The 24,515-nt window shown below is 40.1% G+C and overlaps 1 protein-coding gene across 1 annotated transcript in view; it reads right to left on the bottom strand.

Moving 5' to 3' along the window:
* Window positions 1-4,305: 4,305 nt before the first annotated feature.
* Window positions 4,306-24,515, bottom strand: part of LOC135480238 (ubiquitin carboxyl-terminal hydrolase 20-like) — a 40,192-nt gene continuing 19,982 nt past the window's right edge. Inside the window, 7 exon segments of the mRNA XM_064760017.1 lie at window positions 4,306-9,421; window positions 16,604-16,706; window positions 19,581-19,689; window positions 20,661-20,742; window positions 21,262-21,367; window positions 23,427-23,490; window positions 24,003-24,129. Of these exon segments, the coding sequence (XP_064616087.1) occupies window positions 9,081-9,421; window positions 16,604-16,706; window positions 19,581-19,689; window positions 20,661-20,742; window positions 21,262-21,367; window positions 23,427-23,490; window positions 24,003-24,129 (932 nt within the window). The 3' untranslated portion in view covers window positions 4,306-9,080.

Raw genomic sequence — 24,515 nt, 5'->3', positions numbered from 1 at the left:
GGTGCAGGTGAGTGGGAGGAACCAGTGATTCCAAGGTACAGGTGAGTGGGAGGAACCAGTGATTCAAAGGTACAGGTGAGTGAGAGGAATTAGTGATTCAAAGGCACAGGTGAGTGATGGGAACCAGTGCTTACAAGGTACAGGTGAGTGAGAGGAACTAGCGATTCAAAGGTACAGGTGAGTGGGAGGAACCAGTGATTCCAAGGTACAGGTGAGTGGGAGGAAGCAGTGATTCAAAGGTACAGGTGAGTGAAAGGAACCAGTGATTCCAAGGTATAGGTGAGTGAGAGAAACCAGTGATTCCAAGGTACTGGCGAGTGAGAGGAACCAGTGATTCCAAGGTACAGGTGAGTGAGAGGAATTAGTGATTCAAAGGTACAGGTGAGTGAGAGGAATTAGTGATTCAAAGGCACAGGTGAGTGGGGGGAACCAGTGCTTACAAGGTACATTGAGTCAGGGGAACCAGTGATTCCAAGGTACAGGTGAGTGAGAGGAACTAGTGATTCAAAGGTACAGGTGAGTGGGAGGAACCAGTGATTCCAAGGTACAGGTGAGTGGGAGGAACCAGTGATTCAAAGGTACAGGTGAGTGAGAGGAACCAGTGATTCCAAGGTATAGGTGAGTGAGAGGAACCAGTGATTCAAAGGTACTGGTGAGTGAGAGGAACCAGTGATTCCAAGGTATAGGTGAGTCAGGGGAACCAGTGATTCCAAGGTACTGGTGAGTGAGAGGAACCAGTGATTCCAAGGTACAGGCGAGTGAAGGGAATCAGTGATTCCAAGGTACAGGTGAGTGGGAGGAACCAGTGATTCAAAGGTACAGGTGAGTGGGAGGAACCAGTGATTCAAAGGTACAGGTGAGTGAGAGGAATTAGTGATTCAAAGGCACAGGTGAGTGATGGGAACCAGTGCTTACAAGGTACAGGTGAGTGAGAGGAACTAGTGATTCAAAGGTACAGGTGAGTGGGAGGAACCAGTGATTCCAAGGTATAGGTGAGTCAGGGGAACCAGTGCTTCCAAGGCACAGGTGAGAGAGAGGAACCAGTGATTCCAAGGTACTGGCGAGTGGGAGGAACCAGTGATTCCAAGGTACAGGTGAGTGAGAGGAATTAGTGATTCAAAGGCACAGGTGAGTGAGGGGAACCAGTGCTTACAAGGTACAGGTGAGTCAGGGGAACCAGTGATTCCAAGGTACAGGCGAGTGAAGGGAATCAGTGATTCAAAAGAACAGGTGAGTGAGAAGAACCAGTGATTCCAAGGTACTGGCGAATGAGAGGAACTAGTGATTCCAAGGAACAGGTGAGTGAGAGGAATTAGTGATTCAAAGGTACAGGTGAGTGAGAGGAACAAGTTCTTACAGATACAGGTGAATCAGGGGAACTAGTGATTCCAAGGTATAGGTGAGTCAGGGGAACCAGTGATTCCAAGGTACAGGTGAGTGAGAGGAATTAGTGATTCAAAGGTACAGGTGAGTGAGAGGAACCAGTGCTTACAAGGTACAGGTGAGTCAGGGGAACCAGTGATTCCAAGGTATAGGTGAGTCGGGGGAACCAGTGATTCCAAGGTATAGGTGAGTCGGGGGAACCAGTGATTCCAAGGTACAGGTGAGTCGGGGGAACCAGTGATTCCAAGGTACAGGTGAGTGGGAGGAACCAGTGATTCCAAGGTACTGGCGAGTGAGAGGAACCAGTGATTCCAAGGTAAAGGTGAGTGAGAGGAATTAGTGATTCAAAGGTACAGGTGAGTGAGAGGAACCAGTGCTTACAAGGTACAAGTGAGTGAGAGGAACCAGTGCTTACAAGGTACAGGTGAGTCAGGGGAACCAGTGATTCCAAGGTACAGGTGAGTGAAGGGAATCAGTGATTCCAAGGTACAGGTGAGTGAGAGGAACCAGTGATTCCAAGGTACAGGTGAGTGAGAGGAACCAGTGATTCCAAGGCACAGGTGAGTGAGAGGAACCAGTGATTCCAAGGCACAGGTGAGTGAGAGGAACCAGTGATTCCAAGGCACAGGTGAGTGAGAGGAACCAGTGATTCCAAGGCACAGGTGAGTGAGAGGAACCAGTGATTCCAAGGAACTAATGACAGAGAGAGAGAAACCACTAATTCCAAGGAGCTGATGAGTGAGAAAGAAACCAGTGATTTCAAGGAAATGGGGAATAAGTGATTCCAAGGAGCAGGTGTGGTAGAGGATTCAGTGATTCGGTGAACTGGAGGGACAGGGGAACTAGGCAGCTCCAAGGAGCATGAGTCAGAGAAACCAGTGTTAGGAGACTTCAAGGAACAGGTGAGTGACAGGAACCAGTGATTCCAAAGCAACTTAGCAGAACAGGTGAGTAAAAGAAACCAGTGATTCCAAGGCGAATTAATGATTCCAAGGAACAGGCCCAGAGATCATAAAGTTGTCTTAATTTTGTCTTATAAGTTGTCTTATTATTCCTGAACTTTTGTCAATTTTTTCATGGAAGTATGAGGAAACTCTTGAAAATTCTCAATTTTAGCACAGTCAATTGTTTTGAACTTAAGATTAAACGTTTCACTTAAGTCTAAGATAGCTTGATAATACTGGGGCGAGGCAAGTGAGAGGAATCAGTAGTTCCATGGAACACGTAAGTTAAAGGAATTCCTGTGTCTTCTCAATTTTCTTACCAATTTACCTAGCCAGTGTGTATGAAACTGTCAGAGAATGGTTTTGTGCTTTTAGGTAGCACTGTAAACCCTCATCATATCAACAGCCAATCGGTATGCACAATACTAATACAATAACGAGATACATGAGCTAACTTCTCTACGTCCATTTGTACATATGTGTGTGGTACAGAGGCCCAAGATCACCAGAAGCACACTTGTATCATTTCACTACCATTCACCTAACCTTCCTTAGCTGAATGCTTAGAGATATGGTGACCACCCAAAGGAAGCATTCCTTCAGCAGACTAGTCACACTACCTGCTGGCTCTTGGATTGCTACTGTTTTGCCTGTACACAACTGTCGTTCTTGCTTGCGTGTGCGTGTGCGTGTGCGTGTGTGTGTACTGTGTATTCTTGTGGCAGAGAGAGTCCATGTCTCCAAAGTGCTGCTGCCACTGAAGTATAATGCCGAACAAACTACACATCACACCCGTTCAAATTATACTGACACTGGGTCAACCAGTCCTGTTTCCTTGCTCTAACCACTAACTGCTGAGCACCAAGCAAGGCAGCAAAAAAAATCATTTTCTGTCTCTGATCTGACCAGATCCAGGATTGATCCTGGGTCTCCCGACTTCGAGGTTGACGTTCTAACCATCAGCCCACCAAGCATTCACCATGTGATAGATGTATATGATATATCAGTGATGCACAGTTTTGCACTCAACAAAGTCATCTTCAACATTTACCAGATCACCTGGTACAGCAGGTACATGTGCACTGAGCAAGCGTACATACCAGCCTTTATCCCATGATGTGAAAGAAATATTTCATGAAGCATAATCATACTTGAAGATTTTAATGTTAAGAATTATCAAGAACAGTGGACATACTCAACTCTCATTAATTTAGACCCTTATATATATGTATATATGAGATGCTAAATAAATAATTTAAAATTAAGCCAATAAATTTACAGCTGAAAGTGTCTTCTAATATCACATTATCAAGACACTGCTTTACTCCAGATGGTAGAAGATAAAGGAAGAAAAAAAAAACATGAAATAAAAAAATAATGCATAGATTAGAGCTAAAATGAACATGAAAAAAACCTCCCAAAAAACAAAAACAAAAATGAAAGAGAGGCAAACAAATTGATGAGCGAGAGAGAAATCTTTGATTCCAAGGAAATGAGGAAATTGTACCGGTAAGGAATAACTGTGTTTATAATCACTGTTATCCCGAATCATAGATACTTTAAAACATGCATCTACCCTCAAATGTACGCATCCCATTATTTCCTTAATTTATACATAGAGACATGTACCACAAAATGTGACTTAAAAACAGGGCCACCAAACCTTTTAACATATTTTATATGCAATAAATATCCCAGCACAAATAATTTTGTTTGGCGACACAGACATGCACGTATAGAAAATGAACAAAACCCACATTGTTCATGTACATCGAAACATGCGAGACCAGTTAATGAAGTAGGTATAATAACAGGCAATGAGCATTATCCTCAAGTAAAAATCATGATAGCTCAATACCAAGGCACAAGCAGACCCCTTTCTATTTACAGTGTACATGCATTTACATTCAAATACAGGGACGCGTGGTTATCATACGTCTGTAATTCAAAAGGAAACAAAAAATAAAGAAAAAAAAAACAAAAACAAAGAACACACTTTTAAAGCCAAAGACAAGACTGATGGGTTGTTTTTTCTTCACTATCGAAAGTAGCATGCACAACAATGAATAACAATGAAATATCCCCAGCATTTAAAACCTGAATCAATCCCAGTTTAATCTGCCCAAAATAACTCAATGTGATCTTGACTGGAGATCTGGTAAGTACATCAGTAAATCATTCATCCACATTCACGGAACCATGGTCAGTAAATCATTCATCCACATTCACGGAACCATGGTCAGTAAATCATTCATCCACATTCACGGAACCATGGTCAATGACCTAAAACTTCGACCAATTCAACCGATTTTCAGAGGCACATAAATGTCTAAAAATATTACCTTGGTTCCTACACTTACATTTTACTATTAGGGTGTCACACTACCTTCTAAACCAACCCCAAAACACCTTTCTCTGATCACCAGAACTCTTTTATTGAGGTAAAATGTGCAGACTGGTTATGGGCAAAATTTGAGACCATTAATTGTAATTACCTTGCTGTAGCAACTTTAGTGTAGAAAGGTGACGGTATGCTGAAAAATCATGTGAAGTTCAATGTCAATGTAAATCACATTGTTCTCTTCCTGCATTCAATCAGACTTACAGAAAGTCATATTGTGATTTCTCGTGATTTTTCACCACATGAGTACACCTTGGTAATTGTTGGTGAACAATTACAATTACAAGAAATTACAATGTGATTTCAATGTGAAAAACAAAGCATGCTTACTATGATGCATATAACATTACAATGTCAAAGTGCTGTCAAGAGCTCTGTAAAATGTCCAGGAAAAAAGGGACATCTAAGCCTGCACAATTGTGATGCATAACTTTACAATGTCAAAGTGCTGTCAAAGAGTTCTGTATAATGTCCAGGAAAAACTACATCTAAGCATGCACAATTATGATGCATAACTTTACAATGTCACAGTGCTGTCAAGAGTTCTGTAAAATGTCCAGGAAAAACTACATCTAAGCATGCACAATTTTGATGCATAACTTAAACATGTCACAGTGCTGTCAAAGAGTTCTGTAAAATGTCCAGGAAAAACTACATCTAAGCATGCACAATTATGATGCATAACTTTACAATGTCACAGTGCGGTCAAGAGTTCTGTAAAATGTCCAGGAAAAACTACATCTAAGCAAACACAATTATGATGCATAACTTTAATACGTCACAGTGCAGTCAAGAGTTCTGTAAAATGTCCAGAAAAACTACATCTAAGCATGCACAATTATGATGCATAACTTAAACATGTCACAGTGCTGTCAAGAGTTCTGTAAAATGTCCAGGAAAAACTACATCTAAGCATGCACAATTATGATGCATAACTTAAACATGTCACAGTGCTGTCAAGAGTTCTGTAAAATGTCCAGGAAAAACTACATCTAAGCAAACACAATTGTGATGCATAACTTTACAATGTCACAGTGCTGTCAAGAGTTCTGTATATCCAGGAAAAACTACATCTAAGCATGCACAATTATGAGTGAGTGCTTGGGGTTTAACGTCGTACTCAACAATTTTTCAGTCATATGACGACGATGCACAATTATGATGCATAACTTTACAATGTCACAGTGCGGTCAAGAGTTCTGTAAAATGTCCAGGAAAAACTACATCTAAGCACGCACAATTATGATGCATAACTTAAACATGTCACAGTGCTGTCAAGAGTTCTGTAAAATGTCCAGGAAAAACTACATCTAAGCAAACACAATTAGGATCCATAACTTTACAATGTCACAGTGCTGTCAAAGAGTTCTGTAAAATGCCCAGGAAAAACTACATCTAAGCACGCACAATTACGATGCATAACTTTACAATGTCACAGTGCTGTCAAGAGTTCTGTAAAATGTCCAGGAAAAACTACATCTAAGCAAACACAATTACAATGCATAACTTTACAATGTCACAGTGCTGTCAAAGAGTTCTGTAAAATGTCCAGGAAAAACTACATCTAAGCATGCACAATTATGATGCATAACTTCAACATGTCACAGTGCTGTCAAGAGTTCTGTAAAATGTCCAGGAAAAACTACATCTAAGCAAACACAATTAGGATCCATAACTTTACAATGTCACAGTGCTGTCAAGAGTTCTGTAAAATGCCCAGGAAAAACTACATCTAAGCACGCACAATTACGATGCATAACTTTACAATGTCACAGTGCTGTCAAGAGTTCTGTAAGATGTCCAGGAAAACCTACATCTAAGCATACACAATTGCGATGCATAACTTTACAATGTCACAGTGCTGTCAAAGAGTTCTGTAAAAATGCCCCCGTCTTCTTGAGCCAAGGTATGACACCTCAATATTGAGCAGAGCATCGTATCTACACTTACATCACCTGGCTGATCAGGATGAAAACGTCCAGGAAAACCAAAATGAACATTTGTATCTAAGCATGCACAATTATTATACACAACTTCACCAGGTCACTCAATCTCTGCCTTCAGAGCTTGTCAAATTTTCAAGAGAAAAATAACCCTGCAAATAGTACATAACAGAGAGTTTTATAGGTTACATGTAAATCAATTCCAATACCATTTCTCTGCTTTCATTTCCATTCATTTATATACATTCCTGATCTGTGCATCCAAGCACAAGTCGGGAAAAAAAAAATCTGAACATTTGGAAATGTCCAAGAATGTACACAATTTACTATTACAATACAGTTCATGTTCATGTAGATACATATACAATCAAGACTAGGGTATGACGATTAACAAGATAACTACAGACCTCAAAGAAGCTGCCAAGAAGAGAGTGAAGTGGTGTGATGGGTAAAAAATGGCGACTGTGATATCAAGAATATAACCGGCTTCATCTTTATTGTTCTATTGTCGATGTCACTAATTTGGTGTAGTAAAACGTTTACAATGTCACATACAGACTGCGGTGCCAAGATCTAGAGCTGATGTGGCAGTTGAGCGCTGATGTGAATATTGGTACATTATTACATACTTATTATGTATCAGTTAACCATTACTGACTGACGGACAAACAGTGACAGGTTTGCACAGACTCTAAACTCAAGCCTGGTTCTGTGATGTACTCCATCTACCTTGAATGTGACATCAGATACATTATAAAGCTATCAGCCTTATGATTGGTCAAAAATATACAGTAACACACTCCCAGCGTGGAAAGCCTCACGACAAAAAAGGCGCATCAAAGTTGAGATGTTGAAACACTCAGATCTGACATCATGAGATACTACCCCATTGCAGCATCACAAATTTATGTACAAATGGAACGGTAAAATGCTATGTCAGAACAAATGAGCCGAGGTCGGTGTTAGATCTGAGATGTGAGAAATTTATCCAGTGCCTGATTCCAAGGATGAAGCGATTAGTACCACTCGGGATTAGTACCACTCGGGATTAGTACCACTCGGGATTAGTACCAATCGGGATTAGTACCACTCGCCATCAGGAGGAGGGAACCATCCAGGTATTGATATCAGCCTGGGGCTCATACGAGGGCTGATATGAATGTTTGGTCAAGCCTACCAAACACCATCCATATTTAGGCCCAATTTTGAGTGTATCACTGGCGGATACCTGATGAACAAGTTAATTTTCACTGAAAGTGACATACTGTCATGTGCGATTATTGGTCAATGGCCTACACTATGTATCTTCTGGACTGAGGACATAATCTTAGAAAACAAAGGGTCAGGTATTACAGTTAATTACACAGGTTATTGAACTGCTCTGTTAACTCGATGTTAATAAGGTACGGTAACTTTTCAAACCCACCAATACATTCACCAGTACATCAGCACATAATAAGCAAAGCAAAATTAAGTATGGATGACAAATAAAACACTGGGAAAAGCAAAAACACTGTAACATTCATACTTCTTAGTCCTTTGTCAAGCTGTACACAAGCCTATCCTACTAGGAAAATGTAAATTTTAGCACTTGAGGTAATATCTCATGACATTTATTCGCCTCCAAAAATGTTCTTTTGTGGTCGAATTTTTAGCTCATTTAGGGTAATTAGTATTTTACTTGGGCGGGGGTGGGTGGGTTGGTGGGTGGGGGTGGGAGGTAGTTGAACAGTAGCTGGGTTGAAGAACTAAACTAAAGTCTGAGAAATGACAGGTATTTAAAAGCATTTTTATTTCGGTTAGGAATCTGATGACGGTTCATTTAACTAAATGGGTTACCAAAAGATCAGGCTTTGCTCAGCGCTGTGTCTGCGTTGTGACTGGTCTTCTCCATGTAGGCTGAATGATTTAGTGGGAAATGTGTTGATAAAGTGCTCTGTGAAAATAGCCACATGTCCTACTCACAACAACTGTTGAAGTTTAATAAAATGTACAGCAAATGGTCCAATTTCAACCTGTCAGGTCCACAAAATAAGCTAATCATGTTTCTAATCCTCATCTGATGTTGTGATCTACCAACGACAATTCCTGTCAGAACGGCTGTCAGTCTGTATGTCTGTTTACAGAGTTTTCATTCTATTCCTCATCTGGAGTCAGGACTGCCAATGACAATAAAGTTGCAATAAAGTTGGTGCAGCCTGTGTGTCTGTCAGCACCCTGTCTCTCATGTCTGATGTCAAACCTGCTTGTCAGGCTGCTTGCTGGTGTTCTAATATATAGCTGGTTTAGTCTGCCTATTGCAGACAATCATTTCTATTCCTCATCTGAAGTCGACCATTCTGACGACGGTGTCTGTTCTTGTCCGCTGTAATACAGCTTGTGTATACTGCATATTTGTGAGTCTAGTCTCTATTCCTCCTCTGAAGTGGACCCTGCTGATGATGGTGCCTGCTGCTGTTGTTGTGATGTGACAGGTGCTGCCTGTTGGTTTACTGGGGTGGGTGAAGAGGAGGTGGTTGAGTTAGATGACAGTGTTGTTGTTGCAGTGGTTTGGGATTGGGCAGGACTGCCGCTAGCCGCCATTGAGGCCAATGTTTGTCGAAGGATGAGCTCCGGTCCTCCTCCGTAGAGTCCATGAAGGAACTGCCACATTTCTTTCGAGAGTTGCCCATGATCGGAGCTATTACGGACGCTAGGCTGTCCATTTTTCATCACTGTGATTCTGCTGTTGTCGATGGGACCCGGAGGATCTGAAAGAAATCAAATAAAATGCCAATGATTTTAGAAAAAATTTTTCATTCACACATAGAGAATTGTCAGCCAACACAACCTAGGGCCACGAAGAGGTTGTTCTAATTACATGTAGTTGTTAGAATACAACAGGTGCGAAGAGGTTGTTCTAATTACATGTAGTTGTTAGAATACAACAGGTACGAAGAGGTTGTTCTAATTACATGTAGTTTTTAGAATACAACAGGTACGAAGAGGTTGTTCTAATTACATGTAGTTTTTAGAATACAACAGGTACGAAGAGGTTGTTCTAATTACACGTAGTTGTTAGAATACAACAGGTACGAAGAGGTTGATCTAGTTTGTTGCTAGAATACAACAGGTACAAAAGAGCCAGTCTGATTTTTTGACAGAGTACAACAGGTACAAAGGGGTCTAATTTGTTGTTAGAATACAACAGGAACGAAGGAGTCCAATACAACAGGAACGAAGGAGTCCAATACAACAGGCACAAAGGAGTCCGTCTGATTTATTGTTAGAATACAACAGGTATGAAGGGGTTGGTCTGATTTGTTGTTAGAATACAACAAGTACGAAGGGGTTGGTCTGATTTGTTGCTAGAATACAACAGGTACAAAATAGCCAGTCTGATTTTTTGACAGAATACAACAGGTACAAAGGGGTCTAATTTGTTGTTAGAATACAACAGGAACGAAGGAGTCCAATACAACAGGCACAAAGGAGTCCGTCTGATTTATTGTTAGAATACAACAGGTGTGAGGGGGTAGGTCTGATTTGTTGTTAGAATGCAACAGGTATGAAGGGGTTGGTCTGATTTGCTGTTAGAATACAACAGGTACGAAGGGGTTGGTCTGATTTGTTGCTAGAATACAACAGGTACAAAAGAGCCAGTCTGATTTTTTGACAGAGTACAACAGGTACAAAGGGGTCTAATTTGTTGTTAGAATACAACAGGAACGAAGGAGTCCAATACAACAGGCACAAAGGAATCCGTCTGATTTATTGTTAGAATACAACAGGTATGAAGGGGTTGGTCTGATTTGTTGTTAGAATACAACAGGTATGAAGGGGCCGGTCTGATTTGTTGTTAGAATACAACAGATATGAAGGGGTCGGTCTGATTTGTTGTTAGAATACAACAGGTATGAAGAAGTCGGTCTGATTTGTTGTTAGAATAAAACAGGTATGAAGGGGTTGGTCTGATTTCTTGTCAGAATACAACAGGTATGAAGGAGTCGGTCTGATTTGTTGTTAGAATAAAACAGGTATGAAGGGGTTGGTCTGATTTGTTGTTAGAACACAACAGGCATGAAGGGGATGGTCTGGTTTGTTGTTAGAATACAACAGGCACAAAGGAGTCCGTCTGATTTGTTGTTAGAATACAACAGGTGTGAGGGGGTAGGTCTAATTTGTTGTTAGAATACAACAGGTATGAAGGTGTCGGTCTGATTTGTTGTTAGAATACAACAGGTGTGAGGGGGTAGGTCTAATTTGTTGCTAGAATACAACAGGTATGAAGGGGTCGGTCTGATTTGTTGTAAGAACACAACAGGCATGAAGGGGATGGTCTGGTTTGTTGTTAGAATACAACAGGCACAAAGGAGTCCGTCTGATTTATTGTTAGAATACAACAGGTATGAAGGGGTTGGTCTGATTTGTTGTTAGAACACAACAGGTGTGAGGGGGTAGGTCTGATTTGTTGTTAGAATACAACAGATATGAAGGGGTCGGTCTGATTTGTTGTTAGAATAAAACAGGTATGAAGGGGTCGGTCAAATTTGTTGTTAGAATACAACAGGCATGAAGGAGTCGGTCTGATTTGTTGTTAGAATACAACAGACATGAAGGGGTCGGTCAAATTTGTTGTTAGAATACAACAGGCATGAAGGGACCGGTCTGATTTGTTGTTAGAATACAACAGGCATGAAGGGGCCGGTCTGATTTGTTGTTAGAATAAAACAGGTATGAAGGGGTTGGTCTGATTTGTTGTTAGAATACAACAGACATGAAGGGGTCGGTCAAATTTGTTGTCAGAATACAACAGGCATGAAGGAGTCGGTCTGATTTGTTGTTAGAATTAAAACAGGTATGAAGGAGTTGGTCTGATTTGTTGTTAGAATACAACAGGCATGAAGGGGCCGGTCTGATTTGTTGTTAGAATACAACAGGTATGAAGGAGTCGGTCTAATTTGTTGTTAGAATACAACAGGTGCGAAGGGGTCGGTCTGATTTGTTGTTAGAATACAACAGGTATGAAGGGGTTGGTCTGATTTGTTGTTAGAATACAACAGGTATGAAGGGGTCGGTCTGATTTGTTGTTAGAATACAACAGGTGTGAGGGGGTAGGTCTAATTTGTTGTTAGAGTACAACAGATATGAAGGAGTCGGTCTGATTTGTTGTTAGAATAAAACAGGTATGAAGGAGTTGGTCTGACTTGTTGTTAGAATACAACAGGCATGAAGGAGTCGGTCTGATTTGCTGTTAGAATACAACAGGTATGAAGGGGTTGGTCTGATTTGTTGTTAGAATACAACAGGTATGAAGGAGTCGGTGTAATTTGTTGTTAGAATACAACAGGCTCGAAGGAGTCGGTCTGATTTGCTGTTAGAATACAACAGGTATGAAGGAGTCGGTGTAATTTGTTGTTAGAATACAACAGGTATGAAGGGGTTGGTCTGATTTGTTGTTAGAATACAACAGGTACAAAGCCGTTGGTTTCACCTGATGTTAGATTACATGTGCACTTATACTTTTAAGGATTACAAAAGGTAGAACTGATCAAAACTTACATTATCCCTGTTTTTGAAGTGTTTGAATTTATTTTTACTTAGGTCTATAAGTTGTTTTGTCTGTCAGTCAGTTAAATGTTTAACATTCTATCTTAACAGAGGTGGCTCACTTTTAACAACAAGGTCTGAATTCAAGATATTCATTAATTTTTTTATTAATTTGATCAGTGTTTAACATCATAACAGCTCTTGTCATTTAAATCAAATACATGTATTTTTACATATCAAAATTTTCAAATAAATGCATAAGTCAAGCAATAAATAGTTAAACCTTATGATAGTCAACACAGTGTTTATTTATTTATTTACAACTGTATTTATTTACTTGACTGGTGTTTTACGCTGTACTCAAGAATATTTCACTTATACCATGGCGGCCAGCATTATGCTGGAGGAAACCCCACAACCATCTGCAGGTTGCTGGCAGACCTTCCCACATACGGCCAGAGAGCAAGCCAGCATGAGCTGGACTTGAACTCACAGCGACCGCATTGCTAAGAGGCTCGTGGGTCATTACACTGCGCTAACCATTGCACTAACCAACTGAACCACGGAGGCACACGGTGTTGTATGTATGTAGCCGGTTTAAGTCATAGTTAACAATATTTCAGTCATATGACAATGAAGAATCGTTAGGTGTGTGTGTATATACCTATATATATATATACATATACACAGTCAAACCTGTTGTATGCGGCCAGTGAAGGGACACGTAAAAAGTGGCCCCATATGACAGTTGGCCACATAAGACAGGTTGTGAAGACCAAGTCAAATCACAACTGAATTAAGTTTCAGGAAATGTACACATATATACCTACATAATAATCTTTGTTACAGCACTTATCTATTCTGCTACATAAATTTCATAGAAATATAATGATTGTGGTAAAATAATAACTCAATAATTTCAAGTTTTGTGGGGTAGACCTATGGACTTTTAACAGGCAATTACAAGAAGAGTTTCAGGTGAGGGCACGCATGGAAGTATAACTTTCTTCCCATCATTGTCAAGCCCTAGAAAGCCATATGCTAGTTTGGCCTACGTAGGTATAAATGACTATTCTAACAAAGTTTTGGACTGTAAATGGCAGACTGCTGAGATGTTCAATCATATTTGCCATTACCGGTGAAACAACAACAACAACATGTATAAGTGAAGGAAGATCAATTTCTCCATGTGTCCTTTACAGGCAATATTTTGGCCACGCGAAATGAAAACACAACACCGTTTGCCTGCAAAGATAATGGCCAAGCAAGCCAGATAATTTGTCAAAGAAACCATTCATGGGAGGAATCATGGGAGGTCAGATTATATCCGAGTTTGCCCGCTGTTTATGGCATTCATAGCGGGGAACGCAGCATGGCGCTAATCCACTGCCACAGTGCAGGGGTGTCTGGACAATAACCAGCTAGGCCTGATTAAAAACAGTAGACTTCAGTGCTAATGACCAGTAATGTTCACACTTCACTTCTCATCACAAAGTGGCAGGTTGTAACTTTTAATCACTACAAAAACTATTGAAGTCGTGTGGTCGCCATTTCGAAATTTTTGAATGTCCGATGCGGCAATCATCATTACTGTTGAAAGTCTCGGCGCTCAGGACAGGCTGATGTAGAATTTGGTGGCAAAATATATTGGCCGCTGGATGCGTTGGACAGGTGCCCGTATATTACAGGTCGTTTAACATGGAAAATTGTTTGGTTGCGGCAGATGGACGCTGATTACAGGTGGCCGTAGGTACAGGTTTGAGTGTGTGTATATATATATATATATATATATATATATATATATGTATGTATGTATACATATATATATATATATATATATATATATATATATATATGTATACATACATATATATATATATATATATATATATATATATATACACACAATACACTGTGTCTTCATGTGGTAGGGCATCCATGTCACCAAAGTGCTGTGGCATCTCAAGCATTATGCAGAAGACACCAGACATCCAGTCACATTATACTGACACTGGGCCAAGCAGTCCTGTTTCCTTGCCCTATCCTATCAGTGCTGAGTGCCAAGCGAGGCGGCAACAAGTACTATGTTAAGGTCTTTGGTACATGTATGACCACACTTTGTTTTGATCCTAGGGCCTGGATGTTCAAACTGTCTTGAGACTTTATACCAGATTTAACTTTAAACCAAGTTTTCAATTTTGTATGTTGCCAAAAAATAATTGTGCAACAGTATATTAAATATGAACTAAGTCTTCTGATGTTATACTTTGGTCATGGACAACTGCAATGGATGCTAAGTTTCACTAAAATTTTAACATGACTTAATACCAGCGTTAGCTAATTCACTTTTGCACAACCCAGCCCAGGGGGTTACTTCTCAAAGTTGGCTTAACATTACGCCGGTCACAAATACCAAGGAAGCATATGCTGTCAATATGCGATGTGAGGGTTAGTAGGCTGTCAATATGCCCCGTCAGGGATAGTAGGCTTTCAATATGTGACGTGAGGGTTAGCAGGCAGTCAATAAGCGACGTCAGAGTTAGTAGGCTGTCAATATGCGACGTCAGAGTCAGTAGGCTTTCAATATGCGACGTCAGGGTTAGTAGGCAGTCAGTATGCAACGTCAGGGTTAGTAGGCTGTCAATATGCAACGTCAGGGTTAGTAGGCAGTCAATATGCAACGTCAGGGTTAGTAGGCTTTCAATATGCGACGTGAGGGTTAGTAGGCTTTCAATATGCGACGTGAGGGTTAGTAGGCTGTCAATATGCGACGTGAGGGTTAGTAGGCTTTCAATATGTGACGTGAGGGTAAGTAGGTTGTCAATATTCGACGTGAGGGTTAGTAGGCTTTCAATATGCGACGTGAGGGTTAGTAGGTTGTCAATATTCGACGTGAGGGTTAGTAGGCTGTCAATATGCGACGTGAGGGTAAGTAGGCTGTCAATATGCGACGTCAGGGTTAGTAGGCAGTCAATATGCGACGTCAGGGTTAGTAGGCTGTCAGTATGTGACGTGAGGGTTAGTAGGCTGTCAATATGCGACGTCAGGGTTAGTAGGCAGTCAATATGCAACGTCAGGGTTAGTAGGCTGTCAATATGCGACGTGAGGGTTAGCAGGCAGTCAATATGCGACGTCAGGGTTAGTAGGCTGTCAATATGCGACGTGAGGGTTAGTAGGCTGTCAATATGCGACGTGAGGGTTAGTAGGCTGTCAATATGTGACGTGAGGGTTAGTAGGCTGTCAATATGCGACGTGAGGGTTAGTAGGCTGTCAATATGCGACGTGAGGTTAGTAGGCTGTCAATATGCGACGTCAGGGTTAGTAGGCAGTCAATATGCAACGTCAGGGTTAGTAGGCTTTCAATATGCGACGTCAGGGTTAGTAGGCTGTCAATATGCAACGTCAGGGTAAGTAGGCTGTCAATATGCGACGTGAGGGTTAGTAGGCTGTCAATATGCGACGTGAGGGTTAGTAGGCTGTCAATATGCGACGTGAGGGTTAGTAGGTTGTCAATATGCGACGTCAGGGTTAGTAGGCAGTCAATATGCAACGTCAGGGTTAGTAGGCTTTCAATATGCGATGTGAGGGTTAGTAGGCTGTCAATATGCGACGTCAGGGTTAGTAGGCAGTCAATATGCGACGTCAGGGTTAGTAGGCTGTCAATATGCGACGTCAGGGTTAGTAGGCTGTCAATATGCGACGTGAGGGTTAGTAGGTTGTCAATATGCAACGTGAGGGTTAGTAGGCTGTCAATATGCGACGTGAGGGTTAGTAGGTTGTCAATATGCGACGTGAGGGTTAGTAGGTTGTCAATATGCGACGTGAGGGTTAGTAGGCAGTCAATAAGCGACGTCAGAGTTAGTAGGCTGTCAATATGCAACGTCAGGGTTAGTAGGCTGTCAATACACGACGTCAGGGTTAGCAGGCAGTCAATAAGCGACGTCAGAGTTAGTAGGCTGTCAATATGCGACGTGAGGGTTAGTAGGCTTTCAATATGCGACGTGAGGGTTAGTAGGTTGTCAATATGCGACATGAGGGTTAGTAGGCTGTCAATATGCGACGTGAGGGTTAGTAGGCTGTCAATATGCGACATGAGGGTTAGTAGGCTGTCAATATGCGACGTGAGGGTTGGGATGCTGCGCAACTTTACAAACCATTTGGGCCGATTCAAACAAAGCCATTCCTGACTTCAGTGAAAATTAAAAATCTTGTCACAGTGCTTAGATTTTTATATTGAAAGTCTAAAGTTTTAACACTTGTGTCTTAGGGCAACATTAATTAGGTGGGAAAAGTTTTAAATTTATTGGGTCTAAAATGAAACTTCTTTCTGAAAAAGTCAGAAATGGCTTTGTGGTTTCGGCCCCTGGTCTCTGGGGTATGAACCTACAGTGTGATGAACTTACTGTCAGTTTTGGCCCTGACAAAGGTTTCCCAGTCCTTGAACCAGCTCATACTGATGGCGTAGATAACTGGAGGATGATCCTCTTCTTGGAACTTCTCATTCAGCTGAAATCATTAAGATGTCATGGATGTTAATAATTCACTACAGACAAAGTCACTAAAATACTTGAAACAGATAATAGATCTGAGCCAAAATCAAGACTCAAACACACAACCTGAAATATCTGCTTTCCTATTTTTCATCCTTATTTGTTCAGTGGTTTTCACTGAACTCCCCGGGCCCCACAGGTGGCTACATAAGTAAGCTCCACAGAGTAGTTCCCAAATACGCTAAATGACCTACAGTTTTGCACATGAGTTACTGCCATTTACTTTCGCACGATCTGAATTGGCAAAAGAGAGTGATTAGACCCCCCCCCCCCCACCAACACACACACACACAAGCCCCGCCCATACCCTGCATGCCACTTAGCAGCTCTGGTTGCTAATCCTCGCCACACTGGATCAAGCCACTAGCAGTGAGGTGTGCGGGTCTCCTGACTAGGAGGACTATACCCATTTATGAAATTGAAGAAAGTATTAAGACGGGCGATGTCTATTACAAACCTTTAAATTCCAAACACTGTCTGAAAGCACGACCACACCAAACAATGTGTACATGCATGATATACACTGCAGACAAACCGATTGTTTAGGTTAGGCCTACGTGGAAGTCACCTCACACCGTTATCTGGTGAGCTGTTGTCAGCTGAAAGTCCTCATAATACAACCAATATGTGTATAAATGTATTTCAGCTAAAACTGAATTTCACGGAGAAATTTCTGTCATCAGCTTCCTCTGTGAGTCTGCATGCACATTTTGTTTCTTTACAGTTGGAAATGCCCTCCTTTTATATCGGGGAACATCCACTGAACACAGAAAAGATACTCCACGCGAGGTTTGCGAAAACTACCACGATTTACTTTTACCCCTTTTCAGTAACACTGTGTGTGAGTCTGGCATGTCAGGGGGATTTCCTTGAGTTCACACAGCATCGTCATTGGCTTTATAAATAAAATGTTTTATGATTTCCTGTACACAGTTTTGCTCAGACGTGATTTACATGTCGCCAGCGATAAGATTATTGTTTTGTCTTTCACCAGCAAAATTGGGTTAGACACATGGAAATTTCGAGTCCTGTGATTGTAAGTGGCTTGCATCTACATGTACACAAAACCAGTTCGCATGACTAAAATTTCATCTAAGGGGACTTGATTAAATATTAAGTAAAATAATTATTCAGGTTTATGAAATATGGGCAAAAGTTGACAGTCTTTCAAATTACCCCAGAATGAACACGAAATGCAAACACACATGTGTAGGTGTCACTTTGATGACAATTTGACATCTACATCTTGTCTGTGGGTAGGCCTAGTTTGTAAGTACAATGATTCGCAGTGTGCTAAAGTGTGCAACACGTTTCTATACGGATAGTCCTGCAGTTTAACAATGGATATTTGACATGACACTTCACATGCATAAATATAGGTAGTCACACTTAATCTCCACAGAGTTTTCTCTTAAATTCCCATTAATCACAAAATAATGATCATAGAACAATCAACCTGTGGCAAAGTGCATGTACTAAAATCATTAAGATAACTGTCAGTATAGTCCCCTCACCATACTCGATGCTCTCCGGTGGCAAGCAGTTGTTAACAACCACAACCAACAAAATGAATCCTGGGATACACTTTCCAAGTCCCTGGGCGAAACTTTAGGTCATTTACCGTTAATCTTTTTTCTTTGGAGTTAAATTAGTGTTAGATTTAATCATTTTAATAATAAATTAGATAGGTGATGACAAACTACTGTACGAGATCTCCTCTGCGCCCTGACAGTTGCCCTGTCAGGGCCTTATCTAGAAAAAATTTTGGTTCTGTTACCAAAATGTAAAGCATAGTGACTGATTCATATACACATGTGTTTTGATTACTACCTCTTCCAAAAAACTTGCTCTATGCACTCTTCATACTGGCAGGCCCTACTCAATTTTTTTTTCTTCAAATTTTAAATAATATGAGGATTTATCACTGGATGACAATTAGAGAAAAACCATCATACAATTTTTGCAGTTCGAAAAATTTCTAGAAAGTCATATCATACTAATTAGACAAAAGTTTATAAATAGTTGCACGTAAATCGTTTAGGGCTATAGTTCATAGGTGAGTTGTCAAATTCTAAAGCGTCCAACAACAACATGTTATGTGTATAGATTTGTGAAGGTTTACAAGGAACTCCCACACAGGTCTTGTGTTAATATTTTCGACCGCACTCTAGTTTGTCTCTGGTCGTTTGCTGTGTGCTTTTGAACTCTAAAACTACTTCATAAATTTCCACCTAGCATGACTCGAACCTTGCCAATTACATTTACAGACAATGTACGAGTCAAATGGGCAGTATCGTTGTTGATGGAGAAAATCATGCAAGTTTTGTACGTCAACAACATTAAATAATAGCGACACATAATAAAACGTATCTAGACATCACCCAGTCGATCTGTGGATTTAGGTTTCACTTTGTCTATTTCTATGATTTCAATGAAGATTTGCTGTTCACAATGTAGCCTTACCAGGGGAAGATTCAGGAGTTCAAGTCATAGTAAATTTACTGCGTCTGCTCAGATTTTTTCTTTCGTTAGAGACAAAGACAAGCTATCAACATTACTGTTCGCTTGAATTATTTTAATCAAAATCCATGAGTATATAACATACCTGAGGAAAATCCATGAGTTGAAAAAACAACTGCACGAGATTACCCAGACCTCAAAGTCCTGTGATCGTTACGAGCGTATAACTATCATGATGATGTAATATCTATATAGCTGGTTACCATGGAAATTATACATATGTAACGCTAATAGGGCTTCATAAATCTGGCCCAAGTTCTCTTTTATGAGGGGTCTTCCCAGTTCTCAGTTGTTCAACTTTAAACGTTACCTGTATAAAGGTGTCCATCTCTGTGGTTTGTCTCAGTCTGAGGGCATCCAGCTCCTTCTGACATTGAGAACAAGGGTAGAGATGGTTACACACTGGCCCTCCACCGTACCTGAAACACGGCACATAGCCACATGATTTCATGCATTGATTTGATCACTGACTGATCTGGAAACACGCTGCTCTGTTTTCTCTGGTATTCCAGAGTTCCCCTGATCTGTATGAACCCTGACAGTCAGGCTCATGGGTGATAGCCGCAAGAGATAAGTATGTAAAAAGATATGCATGAACAAGGTGAATTCAATTACCCGATTGTTGTCTATATGTGTCTTGATTACTCTCAAGATTTTTTCTCTTTATGATGATGGTCAGTCTATTTGTGGATTAAACTGGGCCCACAAGAGCCACATAATGCCTACAGTGCTGGTTGCCATGGTACTTGTGTGTTCTTAACGTTAAGAGGGTTTCGTGTAAGAGGCCCCAGGGCTGTCTTGGTAAACACAGACATTTAGCAAGTTCCCACGTCAGACTTGCACAGCATTTAGTGGAAGACAAGTGGTTTTTCACAAGCTTTAGATAGCCCATGTAAACAGTAGATTTAATATTGTCTCCCAAGGTCACATGGACAGCAAAAGGCGGGGAATTGTCCTGGATTGAACCTGGTTCCAATTAAGGACTGGCCTCACTTTAAATATACCCTGAATGACCTAAACTTTGTCCTGATTCTGGGAATTCTATTGATTTTACAAAGGTGCTTTGAGAGGTGTTTGGAAGGCAGGGTGATTTCCTTCTGGGAAAATGTAAATTTTAGCACCCTGAGGTAATATCTGATCAGATATCTTTGCCTCCAAAAATGTTCTTTTGTTGTCGAATTAATAGGTCATTTAGGGTAAAACTGATAATATCACAACGGTGTCTGGTTGTGGCAGTCTGGTTTGATTTCAACATAATTGCCATTCAGGAGTATGGTGTGAAATTACAAGATTTCAAAAGCTCCATATACGCCCAAAGGGTTCCATTTTTAATTAGAACACTGCGCCAGTGATAGGTACAAAAGAAACCTCAATGTTTAAATGTACCCACCTATCATGCAGATATTCCCACACAGACTGGGGCAGAGGCACCACTAACTCATCGACATAACTCACACGATTAGGATGGACACCTGTAAGAAATAACCCAAAGATGGATTTAGTGCACCAAGACTTCTGACATTGCTTAAAGGGATTTCCCCAACGAATTTATTCTCACATTAAATTTTCCTGTTTTACTTGCAACATCAGCAGAATAAAATAATGGTACATTTAGTGACCTCAAAAGTTAGTAAACAGTTGTTGACACGGAAAATGTTCACTCCACTAGAGGCCTTTTTATATTTTCCAGGTTTCAACCCTTCAATATGACATTTTACTGATGACCCAAAAGTTCATCATTGGATAGATTAGTGCTCAGCACTAGTCACATGGCTTTAATTAAAGCAGTTAGGAAAAAACAATATGCTTTTAGATTAAATTTCTAATTTTGATCCAAAAAGTTCAACATCACGACAAATGTGTGGCTAGGTGTAAAATATGAAAAAAGTGATATCACAAGTGGTAACTAACTGAGTGAAATATGACTTTTATCCTGAAAGAAATCCTGACATTGAACCTTTATATAAATAATAAACTAAACTATCACAAACCTCCGTGTGAACAGAGAAAGTCCATATTGCAGATAGGACCAGGTTCAGCAAAGGTGTTGAACTTGTTAATCCATTGTTTGGACACATAGAACTGCAGTAGACTGGGCTGTAAGAAACAGATGTAATGTAAAGAAAGAGATTTTTGTCATCGGAATCTTTACACAGGAAAAATGGTACAAATATAAAATATAAAAGGAAGGTGATAAATAATTTTTCTCCAAGGCAGGAGAATCTCAAAAATTCCTAAAATAAGACCTGTATGCCATCTTGGTGAGTAATCAACTCCAGCCTAAAGGATATCTGAAGTGCTTGGTTTTTAATTCTTAAAGGAATTAAGTGTCCAGGTTTAGCTACTTGTCTTGAGTATAAAGATTATAACCTGTTAAACAGTATGTTACCAGTAAGTTACCAACTCTTTAATTTTCCATGTTATATTTTGACCAGAACTACTCAAGCACGTCAAACAGGTAATACCAAAGGTGGCTTTAATCCTCTTTTGTTTCCCGTGGTGTCACTAATCCTTGTAATCTCGATCAGAGATCAAAACATTTCTTGATCAACGCAGTCAAGCAATACGATTAGATTTGGACTGTTTTCGGTTTTAAATTTAAATAATTTCAATTATTCTGACTGCAGCTGGTCAGAAACCGCTAGCATTGCCGCAGGTGTCAAACGGCCATCGGTTTGTTGTACACAGTTCACAATTTGTCAGAAGCTCACTCATTGGTCCACAGGAGAGATACAGCCAATGGGATAGTGTGTATCAACGTGACATTCATTGGAAACCATCACTAAGTTTTTCTAGTTTTCTTTCACTTTACTGGTATACCGAAGACTGATCTAACTAATGTTGAATGAACTCTCGCTTTGTTTCACACCCAACAAGCCGTATCACCAGAGTTTATATACATATATTTAAAGCTTAAAATACCTCTCTTCTGTTAAAATTTAGCTGCCTGCCAGGATTACTTATACTAACTCCTGTCAGCCCAGCAGAGATTTAGCTGTGTTTGGTGGGTATAAAACTCTTCTGTCTTGTGCCGTGAATCTACGCTTTCCTGAGGGCCAAATCATCTGGAAACTTGACAAAAACTAACTCCACGCTCCTTTGGCGACCTGTTTTTACATCAGTATGCAGAACAGCAAACAATTTCATGGAGAAATGCTATATGCTTCTTGTCATTTGTGTGGCCTTATAACACTGAACTATATGGCAAAGGTGTGACGGCTTGTATGGCGTCATTCAGCTGTGACTACTGAGGGTTGGTGGAAAAAATGCATAAACCCAGCATCATTATCCAGTGATTTTAATGCTATATTACTCAGATTGCTGTATTTCTGTCCAATATTTTTTGACACTCAATTTATCAGTACATACAGGTGCAGCTAATTATGAATAAATAACTAATCTGGACACTAATCCTTTAATACGTAGTATATAATGTGACCTAACACATAAACCTACGCTGTAGTTTTCTTCCTGGGGCATAAAAATAGCTTTACACCACAGTTTCCTTTGAAGGTTCTAGCGGTTAGTCTGGAAATTAAGTAGAGTGCTGTGGCGAAGTCAACGGTGATGACTGTCAAAACAACTTTATCGTGGGGAGAGTCTGAATTGAGGACGCTAAGTTAGTCCCGCTTTCACAGTATGTTCATCTATGATGTCATTTCCAAATTTCTCCCAGCAGTGACAGGCGATATGCATAAAATACAGGGTTTATTAAAAAATATACAATACATCTTAAAAATTAATTTTTTTCTCCATGTTTCTTAAAAAAATACTCTTCGTTCAAGAATACCTTTTTATGCATCCTTTATTAGCAAATATGCTGAACAACTACAACACAATCTGCCACAGCTATAAAATGAGTTTCAAGAAAGGGGAAATACTCTGCTAAGCACTATTTCAAGGTAAAACACATTTGTTGAAAAAATCGTAGAAAAATTCCCTGGAAACAAATACTGATCGTTATCAAAGTGTAATAATACATGCAGATTGGTGCTTGGCTCATGGTCCAAAGCTGTGCACAAAATTTCATCCATATCTACTTTTCTATAAAAAAAAAAAAAGCTAGACAGATAAATAAATGACACCAAATATATACTCTCCATCGCAGAGGTAATTTTGGAGTTCAGTGCAAACAACACCAAAATAACAGCCTCACCTCACGGAGTTCCATCAGCTCCATGGCCTTCTGCCTCTGACTCAGCATAGCATCATTGCGCTTCCTGTAACCGGTGAAATGATATCTAACATGGTTCCAAGCTGATCATTAAGCTATCACGCTCTGGGATCATCACGCGATCTTAGACTTTAATAAGTCAAAACTTTAATCATTAAATTTAGTATGTTCCGTTCCGTTTTTTTTCAGTTGAAATTTGTTGTGCAATAACTTACCCAGAATTCACATTGTTAAGCAAAATTTTCACCTTGTTATATAAAAAAAACAAACATTTTAAAGTAATACAAAATTTTGAATTAAGTCTAAGGTCCCTTTGTGATCTTGGGCCACGTGTTACAGAATTAACACATTATCTTTTAGGCTGTGCAAAGGTGACATGTCACTTTAAGGTGCCATATTATTACCTAGAGCTTATTTACAAAAAAAGCTACACGAAATAAGATTTCTAAGTTTGTAAAGAGTGCTATACATGTATTCTCTAAGTTCTCTTTAGTTTCCCTTTAAAAATTAGTTTCACCTATCAACAATTGATGAAAACTCTTGTTTTCTGACACTCACTTGTAGAACAGGACGTAAGCCTCACAGGTCATGACCTGCTGGACATCCACTTCTGTCACGTATTGGTCATCAAACTCGTACCACTGGTCATTCAGGTAGTTGAGGCAATACGCTGTGTAGTGACCACCTAAAAGAGAAAACAACAACAATGAAGATTTACATTAAACTACATCAGAGCCATTTTTCATACAGTCAGGCTTTGTGGACCAAGGTGTTCATAACTTCAAAGGCAACATGTCTCTTCAGTCATGCATTGCCATGATAGTTACGATGAACCTTAGTGCAAAAGAGTTATGCCAAACCATGATTTGAACAGAACAACAAGGTACGTATGTATTTAATATTGCATGTTGCTATTAGCTATGCTCATAAAGCATGTCATTAGCAAGACGATGTTATCACTATGCCATTCAATGACACAGCGTCCATTCTACATGTACTTGCTGACTTACCTTTCATTCCCCACTTGAAGTGACTGATGTTTGGTGTACATGTATATTAAATAGGTTACTG

Source organism: Liolophura sinensis, chromosome 13, assembly GCF_032854445.1.
Source record: "Liolophura sinensis isolate JHLJ2023 chromosome 13, CUHK_Ljap_v2, whole genome shotgun sequence".
Classification (NCBI taxonomy): Eukaryota; Metazoa; Mollusca; class Polyplacophora; order Chitonida; family Chitonidae; genus Liolophura; species Liolophura sinensis.
The sequence above is the reverse complement of the archived record's forward strand: the minus strand, read 5'-3'. Positions and strand labels throughout refer to the sequence as shown.